This window comes from Uloborus diversus, chromosome 9 (genome assembly GCF_026930045.1).
Source record: "Uloborus diversus isolate 005 chromosome 9, Udiv.v.3.1, whole genome shotgun sequence".
NCBI lineage: Eukaryota > Metazoa > Arthropoda > Arachnida > Araneae > Uloboridae > Uloborus > Uloborus diversus.
The window spans coordinates 82,381,355-82,397,570 of NC_072739.1; the positions used below are offsets into that span (position 1 = coordinate 82,381,355).

A 16,216-nucleotide genomic window follows, 5' to 3' on the forward strand; every position below is an offset into this window, starting at 1 on the left:
TTTCGTAAATATACTTTAATTTTATTTAACTTTTAAAAGAAACTCCGAGTGAAAACGTACTGTTTTGAATTGACTACAAAACATCACCAGCAAACGTAATATCATAAATATTTTACGTGTATTGTAGTACTTGCGAATAAATCAGTTAAAAGTAGTATTGCGTAAAGTAGTAGTAGTACACCTTGATTTTCGGCAATGCTGTTTTTTTTTTTTTTTCTTAATTGTGTCATTTCTTTTTGCTGGGATGCGATACATAGATGATCATTCCACTTTAATTAAGATGAAACATTATTAAATCATCGAGAACACTTCGAATACAAGTCCAAAGTTTACGAAAGAACCCACCGCACTACTATCATCAAAATTTTCAATACATTAATTCTGATGCAACTTCATGTTCAATATAAACTTTTCAGTGGATTTATACTTTTTCCTCATACAACTTCTTCCCACCAATACTTACTATTCCAAAAAAGAAAAAATTTGCTCTACCCAGTTAATTTAGAGTCTTTATTTGTATTTTTATTCATTATATACTGTTCAGAAAGAAGTTATCTGATAAGACTTCAAATAATATTTGAGCACTGAAAATCATCCATTACAATGAAAGATATCATATAAAGGTTTCAATGGTATACATCGACCGAAAAAACTATAATTCTAAATACTTGTTTTCGCAGCTATGAAAAAAAATTAGCTGACCTGTTTCTACTGACATATCTACTTCTTTAAATTATCATGACTATTGCAAACATTTTTCAGTTAAGGCTGTAACTTTCATCGTGACTGTATTTTCCAAAATAAAATTATTCGTTTTCTCATGATTCCCTTTTACCAAAATACTAGAAAATCTCCTGTCAAAGTATGACGGGTGAAAAATTGCTTCTACATTTGAACGATGCAATTGCCTGTTTCAGGATATTTTGATACTTTAAATTTTAACCCTTACACTGGCGGATTAACACTAAATTCCAGTAGATAGCGTGTATTGTTGCCCACATGTTCGTTTCTTCATTCTCCTGAAATGACAGTTTTACCAGTAAAACAGTTAGGTTACCGGATCCAGTTCAGCCTTGTCAAAATAAAGCATTTACCTGCATATCAAACATTGCGTAAAATATTGTCAAATTGTCATGCTAGTGCACGAGTTTTATTGTTGATGACGTCAGAGCGTTACTCGATTAGTGAATTCGCTATTATATATAGGAAGATAAAACATCGTCAAAGGAAAAACATTGAGCTAATAATATCGACACTACAAACCCATCGGTTTTAATGCATCAATCGTTAAAACATCGATGTTTTAGCAAAAACATCGACAGAAATGTCATATCCCTTATCACAACACTTGTATATTTTTCTACTTGACTTGACAATGCATAAATCCATAATTCTTGGATCTTTAATTCACGGAAAAGCTACAAAAACTAGTGTTTAGTTGGTATTAAAACTGAAAAATCTGAAATATGGAGGATCTGTATATGAATCGTCAGAAGTTGAGTATAATATCAATGCTATGTAACTAAGTTAATCGAACTCCGTCTCAAATTTTGTCCGTTCTGTGTAAACAAAACTAACTGTAACGCAAGAAAATTCTAAAACATATTCAAAACGTTCTCATATAATGTGCGCTATTCATATACCGTGTCATTACTGTAAGTTCATATCTCAATAAATTATTATTTTATGGAAGTGGAAATGTCATTCACATTGTAGCACTAGATATTTTGGCTTTAAATTGTGATGTAAAATCTCTATTACTATGCGTCGGAATGTCTGCATTTGTAATTGCATTTGTCCGTAAACGTTAATGTATGCGAACAGCAATTCAACTGACGTTCGCATATGCAATGAATCTACTGTCTAAGAACGACAAGAGAATTATTGGGAAATTCCATTCAAATGTTTCAGAATTTAACTCTCCGGTACTTTAGAAATGCAGTAATGTACTCTTGCTTCGATAAAGAACATGTATCCTTGACTTTGAGTACCCTGATGTAAGGTTATTTGCATATGGAAGAGCAAAAAAGAAACCAATAATTTTTAATCCCATTCTGTAGCCGCTTGAATAAAATTGATAGAGGGGCACTCCCCTCAAAAAATGAAAAGGTATGTCTGATTCCATTTTTTAAAAAGATCTACTGGAACATTATTAAATTGTTGAATCATATTAGGTTGAAATTTTATTTTAAAACACATCATAAAATGTGGCAAAATCAAAAAAATAAAAATAAAACTGGTGTCATTTAGTTAGAAATAAGTGATTGTCCTTACATAAGCAAGTTTGAATTAACGTCTCTTAAACTCATAATAAAGTCCCAAAAGCTCGGCGTAATGTGAACCGAAAATTCGTTGAGTTTGGGTAAAATGCTGGTTATCTTTACTAATAATAAAGAAAGTCTCTCTGTCCGGAGGATGTCTGGATGTCTGGATGTCTGTAGGACGTCTGTGACGCGCATAGCGCCTAAACCGTTCGGCCGATTTTCATGAAATTTGGCGCAAAGTTAGTATGTAGCATGGGGGTGTGCACCTCGAAGCGATTTTTCGAAAATTCGATGTGGTTCTTTTTCTATTCCAATTTTAAGAAAAAAAACTATCATAAATTACGAAATTATCATAACGTGGAACCGTAACATGGGCACAAGCCAATTGGCGAGATACGAAATTATCACAACGTGGAACTGTAACGTCGGTACAAGCCAATTGGCGAGAAAATTCACCATACATTATTTGTAAATATACAAGCGAACCAAAAGACCTTTAATTTTTCTATTACGGGCGAAGCCGTGCGGGTGCCACTAGTCTGGAATAACCGTGGACCAGGTTTGTTGCTCTGTGTTTTTTCGTCCTGCCAGGGTGTGGAGAGTTTTCTGGATTCAAGCGGACTATCGAGTGTCGAATTTTCGGGACTGTACAGTATTTTGCAAATTTTTAGTCAAGATTGGATTGTAATTTTCTCACGCAAAAGATATTATGTGTGCAATTAGTAACACAATGAGTTAGTTTTTTTACATAATTTCCGCCAAAAGAAAATTCAGTAATAATGTGAAAAAGAGAGGATGGAAAAATAAAGCCAGAGTGTTGACAAAAACGTTATGGAAAATTTTGATTTGCATAATCGGGAACGATCTAGTAACGTGTTCTTAAAACTGTTTATGCATTCGTAAGCGAAACTTTATAATACTGCGTATAAAGTATACGATTGCATAGCAAATTTGGATAAAGCTAAAGATCATTTTTCATCCTCCCCAAAAATCCCGGTACTCTGAACATTTTCTAGGAGAATGGTTATCAACCTTTTCCAAAATACGTACCGCTGTTTGTGTATCATCAACTGCGCGTGCCCCCAACAAAAACATTTTAGTTTAATTAAAATTTGCTGCATTAGTTAAAGTTTGTCTGTTAACTTAGTTAGACTTAATCCGAGTAGAAGGATCTAAAATCCCGGATTTGGAATCAGAGCAGGAGTTGATCATTTTCGTTTTGACTCAGCACTCTTACATAATTTGCTCTAGTTCGGCTTTCTATTAGTATTATTTTTTTTTCATACATCTTTTCATATTTGTTGGTAAACATTTCTCCGTAGCTCTCTATTTGAGAGGCAAATTGGAAAAACGCAAAAAGCATTTAAGTGAAAGTGAGAAAAAGAGTAATAAACTCAGTTTGCGAAGCAATCAAAACGAGCCTCTACAGACCTACTATAATCCGAAAAAAAATATTATATATCTGTTAGTGAGGTTCAGTAAAGTCTGAAAGCTTTATCTCTGTTAGTGAGGTTTATCTATGTGTGAGATGTAATTCGTCGTTAGGGCAAGTAAAAACGTAAAAGCACTGAAGAGGCCTTGAGTAAAAGCAAAATATGTTTACGGGAAAATAATAATTTGTGAGCATAATTATTTTCTATTTTATATTCATTGATAATAGCTGAGATATTTAGAAATTAGCTCTAGATGGGTTTCTGATATTTTATACAATATTAATAAGCACTTTATGTAAATTATAAGAACGTTCTACACATTAACAGTAAAGTCGGCCTATTATAAAAATTCAAAAATTATTCTAACTAAGGTCACCTGTTATTTCAACAACTATTATAGTTTAGATTATTGAATGGCTCAAAGCGGCAGACCTTGCAAAACATACGAGAGGGAAACCACACCCAGTCTTCGTAGCTTGAGATGATTACGAAATGTTATGTGAAATATTAGATCCAGCACTGACTGATGTTGTTTACATGATACAGTTGTCATAAATCCCTGGAAAGGAACGGAATCTTTAAAAGATCTGAGCTATTCCTTATTTTCAATGCGAAAGACTTACGAAGAACAAGATGTTCAGAGGTAATTGTAGGGTATAAACTGTCTAGACCACCCAATTTTGTTATTAATAGTTAGAAAGTGTAAGTCTACCTAAGTCTGGAAATAAGGTGTGTGCTTTTCGGAATAAGGTGCAGAGATTTTCTTTGAACTGCCTACGCCTTATATTTTTTTTTTTTTTTAGACTTTTGGCTTCGATGAGAGTGGAGATTTTTATATTTTTTGCTTTAATAAAATGGGCTGAGGATGTTGATGTTTAATACCTGAAAGCAATGGATTTTTTAGCTATGGTAGGTTGCTACGGTTGGGCACCCTTAAAAGTCATATTTAGAAACAGAAGGCTGAAGAGGTCGTTTCAAGTTTGGATCAATTGTTTAGAAGAAATTTACTATTATTTGTGCTATAAAAAAAGATCAAACGAGGAGAAATTATTCAGTTAAAGTAAATAAATAAATGATCATGCTTGTAAAGCGCTTGTATAACTAATTTCCATTCCTTCCAACTTCATGAAATACAGTTCGGCAGAATGCTTTCAACTCTGCAACTCTCTAAAAAGACAAAAAGAAGGCTGGGGGGGGGAGAGATTTTTTAAGAATTTGTTTTACTCTTGTGAAAATAGTGTGATTACTGAACGAAAAACGTATCTTTACATTTCAGATACATTTTATGCACAACTTGCTTCAGCGCTTACGTAATTTTAATGTTTCAATACTCCTATACACATGTATGGTATTGTGCTTCATAACTTGTATTTTTATACTAGACTTCAGTATTTCTTCGCATTAATTTTGTACTGTTATATAATTTAGTATTACAAAATACCAGGAAATAGTTGAATATAATACAGTGTAGCTCAATATGTGCCTCATTTAATTTATATACTATTGTACCTTATAAATTCTCTGGTGTGTACTTTGTTTCAGAGTTCTTTTGCACTAAACTTAAATATGTATGCACTCATTTTTTTTATTTTTTTTTTGTGTGTGTGTGTTTTTTTTTTTTTTTTTTTAGGTGCGGTTTTTTTTTTCTTTTTCCTGCTGCATAAAAGATTTTAAATCACGATGTGGTAATACAGTTCTCTAGATAAAGTGGTGCGGACATTCAGGTTCCTTTCTATCGCGATGAGGGAAAAATAATAACAATATGTGTGAAAAAATGGATATAATAGGGTCATGGGATGTCATGGTTCTGTCCTTCTCCTGATGCAGTAATGATGACATTCAAGTGCCTTTCTATCGCGATGAGGGGAAAAAGATAACAATATTTGAAACAATTGTTCGAAAAGTGGGCTTGGTTAATTTTAGACGATCTTTATGCTTTAGCGAAGAAGCTGATTGGCATTTGTAACTAATAGGAGAGAGTGGACAAGAGCTATTAACTGAACTTTAATCGTTTCACTTTTGGATTATTTACCTTTAAGAACCAAGAGTGTCATGAATTTGTCTCCTTCTCTAGTTGCAGCCATAGTAGCATTTAGGTTCTTTTCTATCTCTAAGAAAGAAAAATAATAATGAAAAAATAATAACCATCAAAATCGATATAATTGCTCTAAAAAGCAGGCTTGATAAATTCTAGAACAACTTCATGTGCTAACAAGACAACTGATTAGCATTTGTGACCAATTCCAAAGAGAGAACAAGAGCTATTAACTGGTTTTTCATCGTTTCACACTTGAATCAATTACGTTAAAAAAATAATGATGTCATGGGTCTGTCCTTCTTCAGAAACAGTAATGGTGACATCCAGATTCCTTCCTGTCGCGATTAGAGAAAAAATAATAGCAACATGCGTAACAAAATCGATGCAATATTTTGAAAAAGTAGGTTTGATTACTTCTAGTCGAACTTCATGTATTAACAAGATAACTGATTAGCATTTGTAATTAATATCAACGAACAAACAAGATATATTAACTGAACTTTCATCCCTTCACATTTAGATCAATTGCATTAAAAAAAATTATGATGTCACGGGTCTGCCCTTCTCTAGATGCAGCAATGGTGACATTCGGGTTCCTTCCTATCATGATGAGGGAAAAATAATAACAATATGTGTGTGTAACAAAATCTAAATAATTGTTCGAAAAATTAGGCTTGATTAATTCTAGATGAACTTCATTTGTTAACGAGACAACTGATTAGCATTTGCAACCAATACTTAAGTGCGAACATAAGCCATTAACTAAACTTTCATCATTTCACTCCTGGATCAATCACGTAGAAGAACTAAGGGTGCCATGGGGTTCATTAATTGCTGTGGTGGTGACATTCAGGTGGTTTTTGATCGCCATGAGAGAAAAATAAAAAGTGTGTAATTGTTCGAAAAAAGTAGGCTTGATTGATTCTAGATGAACTTGATGCGTTAAAGAGACAACTGACGTAACCAATACTAAAGAGCGAACAAGAGCTATTAACTGAACTTTCATCATTTCACTCTTGGATCAATTACGTTAAAGAACTAAGGGTGGCATGGGGTTCTCTAAATGCTACGGTGGTGACATTCAGGTTCTTTTCCATCGCCTTAAGGTATTCGACTGCGTTCGAAGACTCTTTTTTAAAAAAATAACGTGGATACTTTTTTTAATGTTATTTTTTCTCCATATGTTTCAAAACTATGAAAAAAATGTAAAAACAAGCTTTTAAAATATTATTTTTTAAAAAAATGGACATTTTTGAAGAAAAATAGCGAAAAAATGTATCTTACGCTAACAGCTACGGACAAAATTTGGTTCTAATCACACACAAATCCTTGTTGTAATACATTTGTATGACATTAATGTGGGTTTTGCTCTAAAAGTTTTCTTATTTTTCAAAAAAGTTCTGAAATATAGCCGAAGAATGTTCCTATACTGGTATTTTTTCGTAGACAAACGCCTTTGTTTAAACTTATCCGCATGAAAATATTACTTAATAATGAAATTCAGCTTAGCTTTTAGAGAAAAACATCAAGCTTATTACAGAGATCTATCTCAGAAAATTTGGCATCAATACTTGAATAACTTTTTGAGATATCATAGTTACAGTAGACAGTTTTCTTCAAAAATATTGTTCTTCAGAAAACGCGTTTAAATGCAACGTCCGGTCTGGAGTTGGGTGTATGACTCTAATAATATAGGTATAACTCCAGTTGTAGTTCACGTAGAGTAAAAGCTAAGACAGTTTTGGAACGCTAATGAATCAGACTACAAAATGAAATCATAAAAACAACGCAGTCGGATACCTTAAGGCATACATAAAAACAGTATATGATTGTTCGAAAAAGTAGGCTTGATTGATTCTAGACGAACTTCATGTGTTAACGAGACAACTGATGTAACCAATACTGAAGAGCGAACAAGAGCTATTAACTGTACTTTCATCGTTTCACTCTCGGATCAATTACGTTAAAGAAATAAGGGTGCCATGGGGTTCTCTAAATATTACGGTGGTGACATTCAGGTTGTTTTTGATCGTCATGAAGGAAAAATTAAGACAGTATGTATAATTGTTCAAAAAAGTAGGCTTGATTGATTCTAGAAGAACTTCATGTGTTAACGAGACAACTGATTAGCATATGTAACCAATACCAAAGAGCGAACAAGAGCTATTAACTGAACTTTCGTCGTTTCACACTTGGATCAATTACGTTAAAAAACTAATGATGTCATGGGTCTGTCCTTCTCCAGATGCAGTAATGGTGACATTCAGGTTCCTTCCTATTGAGATGAGGGGAAAATAATAACTGGTGCCAATTTTTCCACGTTTGCCTTTGCCGACATGGAGAGTGTCACAATCTGCGAATAAGAAGTCGGAGTGAAAGAGATGTAGAAATACAACTCTCAAATTACAGTTGTTGATTATCTTGTTCCATGACATGGAGTGACGTTAATGCATTGCTGCCTGCAGGCATCTGTCCTCAAGCCATTGATTTGAGAGTTATTAATTGGAGGAATATGATAATTTTGTAGCAGCGTGGGAAGATATTTCCTGGGTGAAGATCAGTTTATTTTGTGATTTTTTTTTAAATGCAAGCACGTATTGCTACACTTGAGGCAAGGTAATTCATACAATATTGTAAAGGATTCAATTTATTCAATGTTAACTGGCATGTAGTGTAATCGAGTCCTTCGAATATGTTTTAAAAATCGTTCAATTAGGAGATTTTTGCGAAATTTAATAAATATTTGTTTTAAAAAATGAAAGAGAAAAGTGATAAAGTTTGAAGTTCAATTTAATAAATAATAATTTCAATGTGTAGCATATTTTCCTTTCTCGAGTTTGGCAACAGTCCCGGGCAACAGCGGAAATCCTAAGCTAGTATAAATCCAGCTGCCGTTTTTTTTTTTTTTTTTACTTTTTGGAAACTACTTTTATTTTCACTATATTTTTTGTTATTAATTCAACATGCATCATTAAAATAAAACAATCGGAATGATCCCTTTGCTTCACTGACAACATGTAGTTAGCGTTTGAGTTTTGGACGAATTATGTAAATAAAACTTTAAAATTTCTTTAAAATGAACTTTCACATTTTTGTGGCACGCATCTTACAAATTGTTCAGAAAACTGATTAAGTAGGAAAAGTTTCCTAATATAGTCATCAATATAGGCCCAAAGTTCAGAAAAAGATTTGAACTTTTCTTTACCTAATCTCAAAGACAGAAATTTTAGTTTTGCATTAGTAAAAGCTAAATGTTTTTGAGTTATAAGCAAATTTGAATTCATTCGCTCAAACGCTTTTAATTAATTGATTTTTCGGTTGAAAAACTTGAAATTTTATTATTTTTTTACTGTAACAATATCCATTTATATCAAACAATAGGGCGAAAATAACCAAAATGCACCTTGCATAGTAAAAAATATCTTTTAAAACAGTTTAAAGATATGCTTACTTTAGTAAAAATGTTTTTTCACTCTAAAATCAGTAAACTTGTAACAAATTTGTGTACTAAAAATACTTTTTTTTTGATAAATTGATATTTAAAAAAAATGTAATAAAAGAATTATTATTTTAAAGGCAATTTTAAGAGGGAATAATGCTGTATTGGCAACAAAAAAAAAAAATGCATCTGAAAGGATAGAAAAATGGATAGATTCGCAAAAGATAACTTAAAAATTGATTTCAAACTGTTTGCTTCGCAAATTTTAATCGTATCCTGTTTTCTATTTTATTTGAGCCTATCCTGTTAGACAAACTGAATATGCATGAAAATATGAGATGAATTGCGTTGTTTTTAATTTATATACAACAGTTTTTAGTCTAAATTTTAATATTCAAATTGCTATACGACATTAAAAGCTATAAACAGCGATGCAGCATTAAAAGCTGAGTATTTTTAATTATTCATCACCTTCCTCAACACACTCAATCATGTATTTTTCGTAAATAGTCTAAATAGGAAAGTTTTTAATTAATATTCAATCTTTACTTTGATATCGCTATCAGACACTCAATCATTCGTCTTTTGTACATAATAATGTGAACGAAAACCTCTAACATCCCAAACCTCCAGGTTTTTTACTGCAGCATTTTAGATCAATCAAATTAATTGAGCGTTTCTTGTGTGTCCATAATGCCTTCATATTAAAAATAAAACACTGAACTTGATATCTCGGTATTAGTTGCATTAATCCTCAAGCATTATTTGAGATAATTGATCGTTTGGGTTGCATCCAATAAATTAATAATGGTAATCAGAGCTGTAAGCTAACTTTGTTTAGAGCGGCATTTCGTTAAAACGTTTCTTGTGTTTAACCGATCCCTTGTATCAGCTGATTTCGATCAATCAGTCATGTAAAGACTCTTTGATAAGCGATAAATAGCTTAGGTCATTAATACTAATTTGTGTCGGTTTTTTAATAGATTTTTTAGGCAGCCGTTTTTGGCCTGATTTTGCGTATGGACGGAAAACGAAGAAAAGTACAAAATAAGTGAAAAAAAAAAAAAAAAGCTTAACAGCTCGTAAAAATTAGCCATTGGTAATCAAAGTTGTAAGCAAGCTTTGTTTAAAGCGGCATTTTGTCAAAACGTTTCTTCTACGGAATCGATCCCTTGCATCAGCTGATTTCGATCCATCAGTCATGTAAAGACTCTTTGCTAAGCTATAAATAGCTTAGGTCATTAATACTGGTTTCAGTTGATTATTTAATAGATATTTTAAGCAGCCGTTTTTTGCTTGCTTTTGTATGTAAACGAAAAATGGAGAAAATAACAAAATAAGAGGGAAAAAAAGGCGCAACATCTCGTAAAAATTTTCTATTGGTAATCAAAGTTGTAAGCAAGCTTTGTTTAGAGCGGCATTTCGTAAAAATGTCTCAACTACGGAACCGATCCCTTGCCTCAGCTAATTTTGATCCATCAGTCAGGTAAAGATTCTTTGTTGAGCTATAAATAGCTTAAGTCATTAATACTAATTCGAGTTGGTTATTTGATATATTTTTTAAGCAGCCGTCTTTTGCCTGCTTTTGCGTATGAACGGAAAAGGAAGAAAAGAACGAAGTAAGTAAAAAACCAACGCGCATTCAATCTTTCGTAAAAATTAACAGCGATAATCACGGCTTATGAGCAAACGTATGCTTATAACGGCATTTCGTTCCAACGTTTCTTGTACGGAACCCGATCAATTGCATGAGCTGGTTTCGATCCATGAATCATTTAAAGACTCTTCAAAAAGCTATAAATAGCTTAAGTCAATAATACTGTTCCGGGGTAATTATTTATTAGATTTTTTTAAACAGCCACTTTTAGCCTGTATTTGCGTCTAGACAAAAAAAAAAAAAAAAGAAAAAAGGGAAAGAAATAAGTAGCAAAAGAACATAAGCTCAACATCTCGTAAAATGTTTCGTTAAAAAAAAATCATAACTAAACTAAATATGCATAAGATTTTTAATTAAAAAAATAATAGATGACTTCTGGGGTCGGAAAATATTCTCATGAAACAATTTAGAAATTTGAAAAAAGCACCGTGTAAAAAAAATCTCAATCATACTGGCAGCATGCTGCCATATTTTGAAATAAACAGAAAGGTAGAAGATTGAGTTACCCAAAGTCTTAACTCTGCTCTAACAAAAAGTATGAAACTTGCCTGTCCCTTTCTGGTGATAGTCATTAACATTTTTGCAACAGAATTGATCATCTAGACATAGATTTTTCGATCAAAAGAAAAAAAAAGAGAGTTTTTTTTTCGCAGTGGGTGGTGTCCCTATTTGTTCACACAGCTTACCTAAAGGCAGAATTTTTTTTTTTTTTTTTAAATCCTTTCAAAAATAAATCTAAATATTTCACAAAAATATAATTGAACAACTTGGGGGAAAAGGGGAAAAAATGATCGACTGTTTCAAAGGAATGTTTTTTTTTTTGTTTTAATTTTACAAAAATTCCATTATTTGTTTTCAAAAATCGGAGATATTTGAAAAAAAAAAATGAGACAGAGGAATTACCTTAACATATTAAATTAAAAATTATCAAATTATTAAAATATTAAATAGCATGTACTTTATTGTTTAATATTTTAATAATGATGGCAACTTACCGTCATCATCAGATCAGCCAAAGATTAATGCATTGATAAAAAGATTCTTTGTAAACGTAAGTCTGTTTTTTTTTTTTTTTTTTTTTAATTAATGTGTTTTGGTTACCTTTTTTTCGTATTTATTATCCCATTTTACTGCCTTCTAAGATTAGTTTTTTCATTTTGAGCATTGGAAAGTTAAATGAATCAATAAATTAAAATATATTTTTTAACTAATAATTTAACTTGTTTATATACTAAACTAAAGTTTCCTTTTTCTTTTATTAGAAAAGTGCGAAGTCAGTCTACAAATCAGATGAAATAATTTAATACACTCAAACCTGTTTTTGTGCGATTTTTTTTTCGCGATAGTTAAAAATTTCAATCAGATTGGGACCTAATTGACGAAATTATTTATAAAACGAGTGCAATGTAGTATCTTCAAGTGACGACAGGTGCCCCATTAGGAAGTCACTGTAACCTCCCAAAAATTTCCTTATTCGGGAAATTTTGCCAAACGATTCGGCAAAATTATCATCACTTGGTGAATATTAATTTCGTTTAAAGAAGCAACTCCTATATATTTAGCAAGTTTTTATGTTGTTTTCTACGTGAGACTTTTTTATGCGGTCCCTACCCACAGCTAAAAAAATATTTTTTAACTGTGCTGCGAAAACTATTTTTTATTGTTACTCATGAAGTTTCGAACGATTTTTTTCATATGATTTCTTATGCTCTCCCTATCCACCACACAAAAACAGGTTTGAGTGTATATCTATGCAACATGCTGTTGTAAAAATTACTTACAATTGGCGAAATAAATGAAATATTTTACCCTAATTGTTTCAAAAACGATTGCTCCTAAAAGTGTATGCTTATGGATCAAATTAAAATTCGTGTCTTCTTACTTCGAAAAATGCATTGTAATCTTGCAAGTTATACATGAAGTTCAGCAAAAGCAATAAGTTACATTTTACATCGCGACCATTGCTAAAACTAAGAAAGCGTTTGGAGTTAAATATTCATCAGTGTGTTCAATGTGACAAATGTCATGAATACTTTTGAGTCATAATCTTTTTAAGTAAAAAATACTACTCGAAATCTCACATTTCCCCCTAATGGACAGTAATTTTCGCGACGCTAAACAGTAATGAGCTTAGCGCTGCGGGCAAAAAATACTTCTCCCAAACTTATGGTGAAATTCTGACAACTGGAGAGATTCATGTCGTTCCCAGGTTGTGAAGTTCACATCTAAATGACCAGATTGTATTATTTTAAAATGGCATCCTTGTATTATTGCATGCGTCATTTGCATAAACAGCTGGTCACTTCCTATAGGAGTTTCACTTTTGTACTTATTTCCTGGGACCCGAATCGCTATTTTAAACTGGTTGTTAGCTTTGTCTTAGATGTTAGAGAGATAATCGGCATTAAGAGATCGCACATTTTGCAAGTGATATGTCTTGTTAAGCCTTCTTTTTTGCTATAAAATCGGTTCAAAGTGAAATATTTTTTGATTGCTGTTGAAAGGATTCGTTCGTTAATGATGCCAATATCAGTATTTTATGAACTTGAAAACTTCTCAATTTGTGTGAAGTTTTACACAAACACAGATCTGGGAGGATTCCATTGTCGCCAGTGGAAGGTAGTAACAATTTCACAAGTAACTATTTTTTATTATTTTTTTTTTAAACAGCCATTTTTGTGAAATCACAGCTTTTTTTTTTTTTAATTGAAAGTGAATGATCACGGAAAATGAAACATCCTACTTATTAGAAAAAAAATTCGTAGCCCAGATTTCTTTTTGGAGGGAGTCCAATGAAACTTGCAGGTTATCCCAATTCTAGTTTAGTTATGCATACGATGATGAAAATTATGCGTGAAAAATTGACTCCTTCATTATGAATTTTCCCACGCATTCCGGGGAGGGTTCCAATCCCGTGGACCGTCCCTTGGCTGCGCCACTGCAAATTGTCTATTCCTTTAAGTGAGTTCGACTCTACCGTATACTTCAAATACAGGTGCCCCTCGTATAACACGGTACTTCTACAACACGGTTTCGATATTACACGTTACCAAATTTGCGATTATTATAACACGGTTTCGATATTACACGTTACCAAATTTGCGATTATTATAACACGGTTTCGATATTACACGGTACCAAATTTGCGATTATTATAACACGGTTTCGATATTACACGGTACCAAATTTGCGATTATTATAACACGGTTTCGATATTACACGGTACCAAATTTGCGATTATTATAACACGGTTTCGATATTACACGGTACCAAATTTGCGATTATTATAACACGGTTTCGATATTACACGGTACCAAATTTGCGATTATTATAACACGGTTTCGATATTACACGTTACCAAATTTGCGATTATTATAACACGGTTTCGATATTACACGTTACCAAATTTGCGATTATTATAACACGGTTTCGATATTACACGGTACCAAATTTGCGATTATTATAACACGGTTTCGATATTACACGGTACCAAATTTGCGATTATTATAACACGGCTTCGATATTACACGGTACCAAATTTGCGATTATTATAACACGGTTTCGATATTACACGGTACCAAATTTGCGATTATTATAACACGGTTTCGATATTACACGTTACCAAATTTGCGATTATTATAACGCGATTTAGATATTACACAGTACGAAACTTGACTTTAATACTTCATGGTTTTGATATAACTCGAATATTATATTTAAAAAGATGGAATTTAATTTTTGTTTAATACATTTTGTTAATGGTTGATAACTCTATGGTCGGGTTACTTGGTTTTTATGAAACTTGGTTTCGATATAACACAGTACACATCCCTTGATTTACGTTATTTCTAAGGCTCGTATAGAACGGTTTCGATATAATACGATACATTTTAAACTGATTTTTCTCATGCACATACATAATTAGTATTAAAAACAAGAAAAAATGTTATTTAAAAAAAAATCTTGTATATAACACGGTTCCGATACTACACGGAACGAATTAACCGTGACGATACGAGGGACAAACACACACCTGTATATGTTTTATGTTACGTTGTAATGTATAACGAATTCTTATTTCTTTTCCAGGGGGTTCCAACTGCGGCGGTGGTTCACTTCGATCCTCGGACACCCCGGACGAGCTGTCTCTGTCCCCGGGGGGCTGTCCGACACCCTCGTCCGGAGACCCGGACTCCGAGCTCTCGTACACTGTCGGCGTGACAGAGAACACGCCGTATGGGTGTCAGTTCTGCGACAAGGCCTTCCCGAGGCTCAGCTATCTTAAGAGGCACGAACAAGTAAGTCCGATTTCTCCCAGTCCCTTCCTTGTAACGTGTAAAGTTGCAAACACTTGCATCTTCAAAATCGATTCGTTACTGTTCAAAATTTTCTAAAGTATATTTTGTAAATGAAAAACATGGAATTTCTTGGACTGCTCTCTAAGTTTTAAATTTATTTATCTCATTTTAAGTAAAGTACATGAATGTACAAAAAGTATAGGGTGTTTATGAAGTCTTGCTCTCATAAAGAAAATTTATTAAAATGGCTATCTAAAGGCAACATCTAAAGGTGGCGCTAAGATCGAAAACTGAAAATGGTGTCTATGAAAGACAAAACCTAGAGGATTTGAGAGTCAACTCCACAGAGCCTTTGGTTTTAACACATATTAGTCTAACATGAATACATCCATATAAGAACTGCTCTGATCAAACCCTCCCTCTCCCATAGTTCTGTCAAGTTCTAGCTGCTCCAGTGCATGAGGAATTGAAAATGAAGTTCTTTCTATCAGTCCAAAGGACTACTTTTAGTCACTGAAAATGATAGAGTGAGCAAAAAAAACCTGGAGTGAGAAAAATCTTTCATTTTCCCAAGGTTTAATTATTAATTAGTTTTTTATATATCCGATTTTTCAAACAAGGCTGGTCGCGCGATTCCATTGACGCGCTGAATGCTTCCGCTTGCTGTCTACCGCGGATTATTCACGAGTCGTTTAAAAATCAGGAACACGTATTTTCGCGGCAAAAAGCAAATAACAACAGCTGTTTTTTTTTTTTTTTTTTTTTTTTGCCGAAAAATTGTAAATAAACTCAGTTGTTTTTTGTTTTGTTTATTTATCGTGCTTTTTTCATCGTACATACACTTGTTATTTATTGATGTCAAGTTCCGTTGTGTAAAAATACAAAACATTTTTACTGTATTGTATCACTGTTTGAAGAAAGTATTATACATCAATACAGATATTTTTTTTGAGGAAGGACAATTTTCACCTTATTTGTCCCTCATTTTAGTCTTTTTGCGGTTTATCCGCGTAACGATGCGTGGCACTTGTGCCACCCAATTCTACAGATAATCAGGAGTTTACTATCCTTTCGAACTTTTCCCCAG

At 32.8% G+C, this 16,216-nt stretch overlaps 1 protein-coding gene across 1 annotated transcript in view; it reads left to right on the forward strand.

Annotated features, from left to right (window-relative positions):
- Positions 1-11,427: 11,427 nt before the first annotated feature.
- Positions 11,428-16,216, forward strand: part of LOC129230350 (zinc finger protein 423-like) — a gene marked incomplete at its 5' end in the record, with an annotated part of 101,137 nt that continues 96,348 nt past the window's right edge. Inside the window, 2 exons of the mRNA XM_054864748.1 lie at positions 11,428-11,449; positions 14,918-15,129. Coding sequence (XP_054720723.1) covers positions 11,428-11,449; positions 14,918-15,129 — 234 coding nt within the window. The remainder of the gene's footprint in view (positions 11,450-14,917; positions 15,130-16,216) is intronic.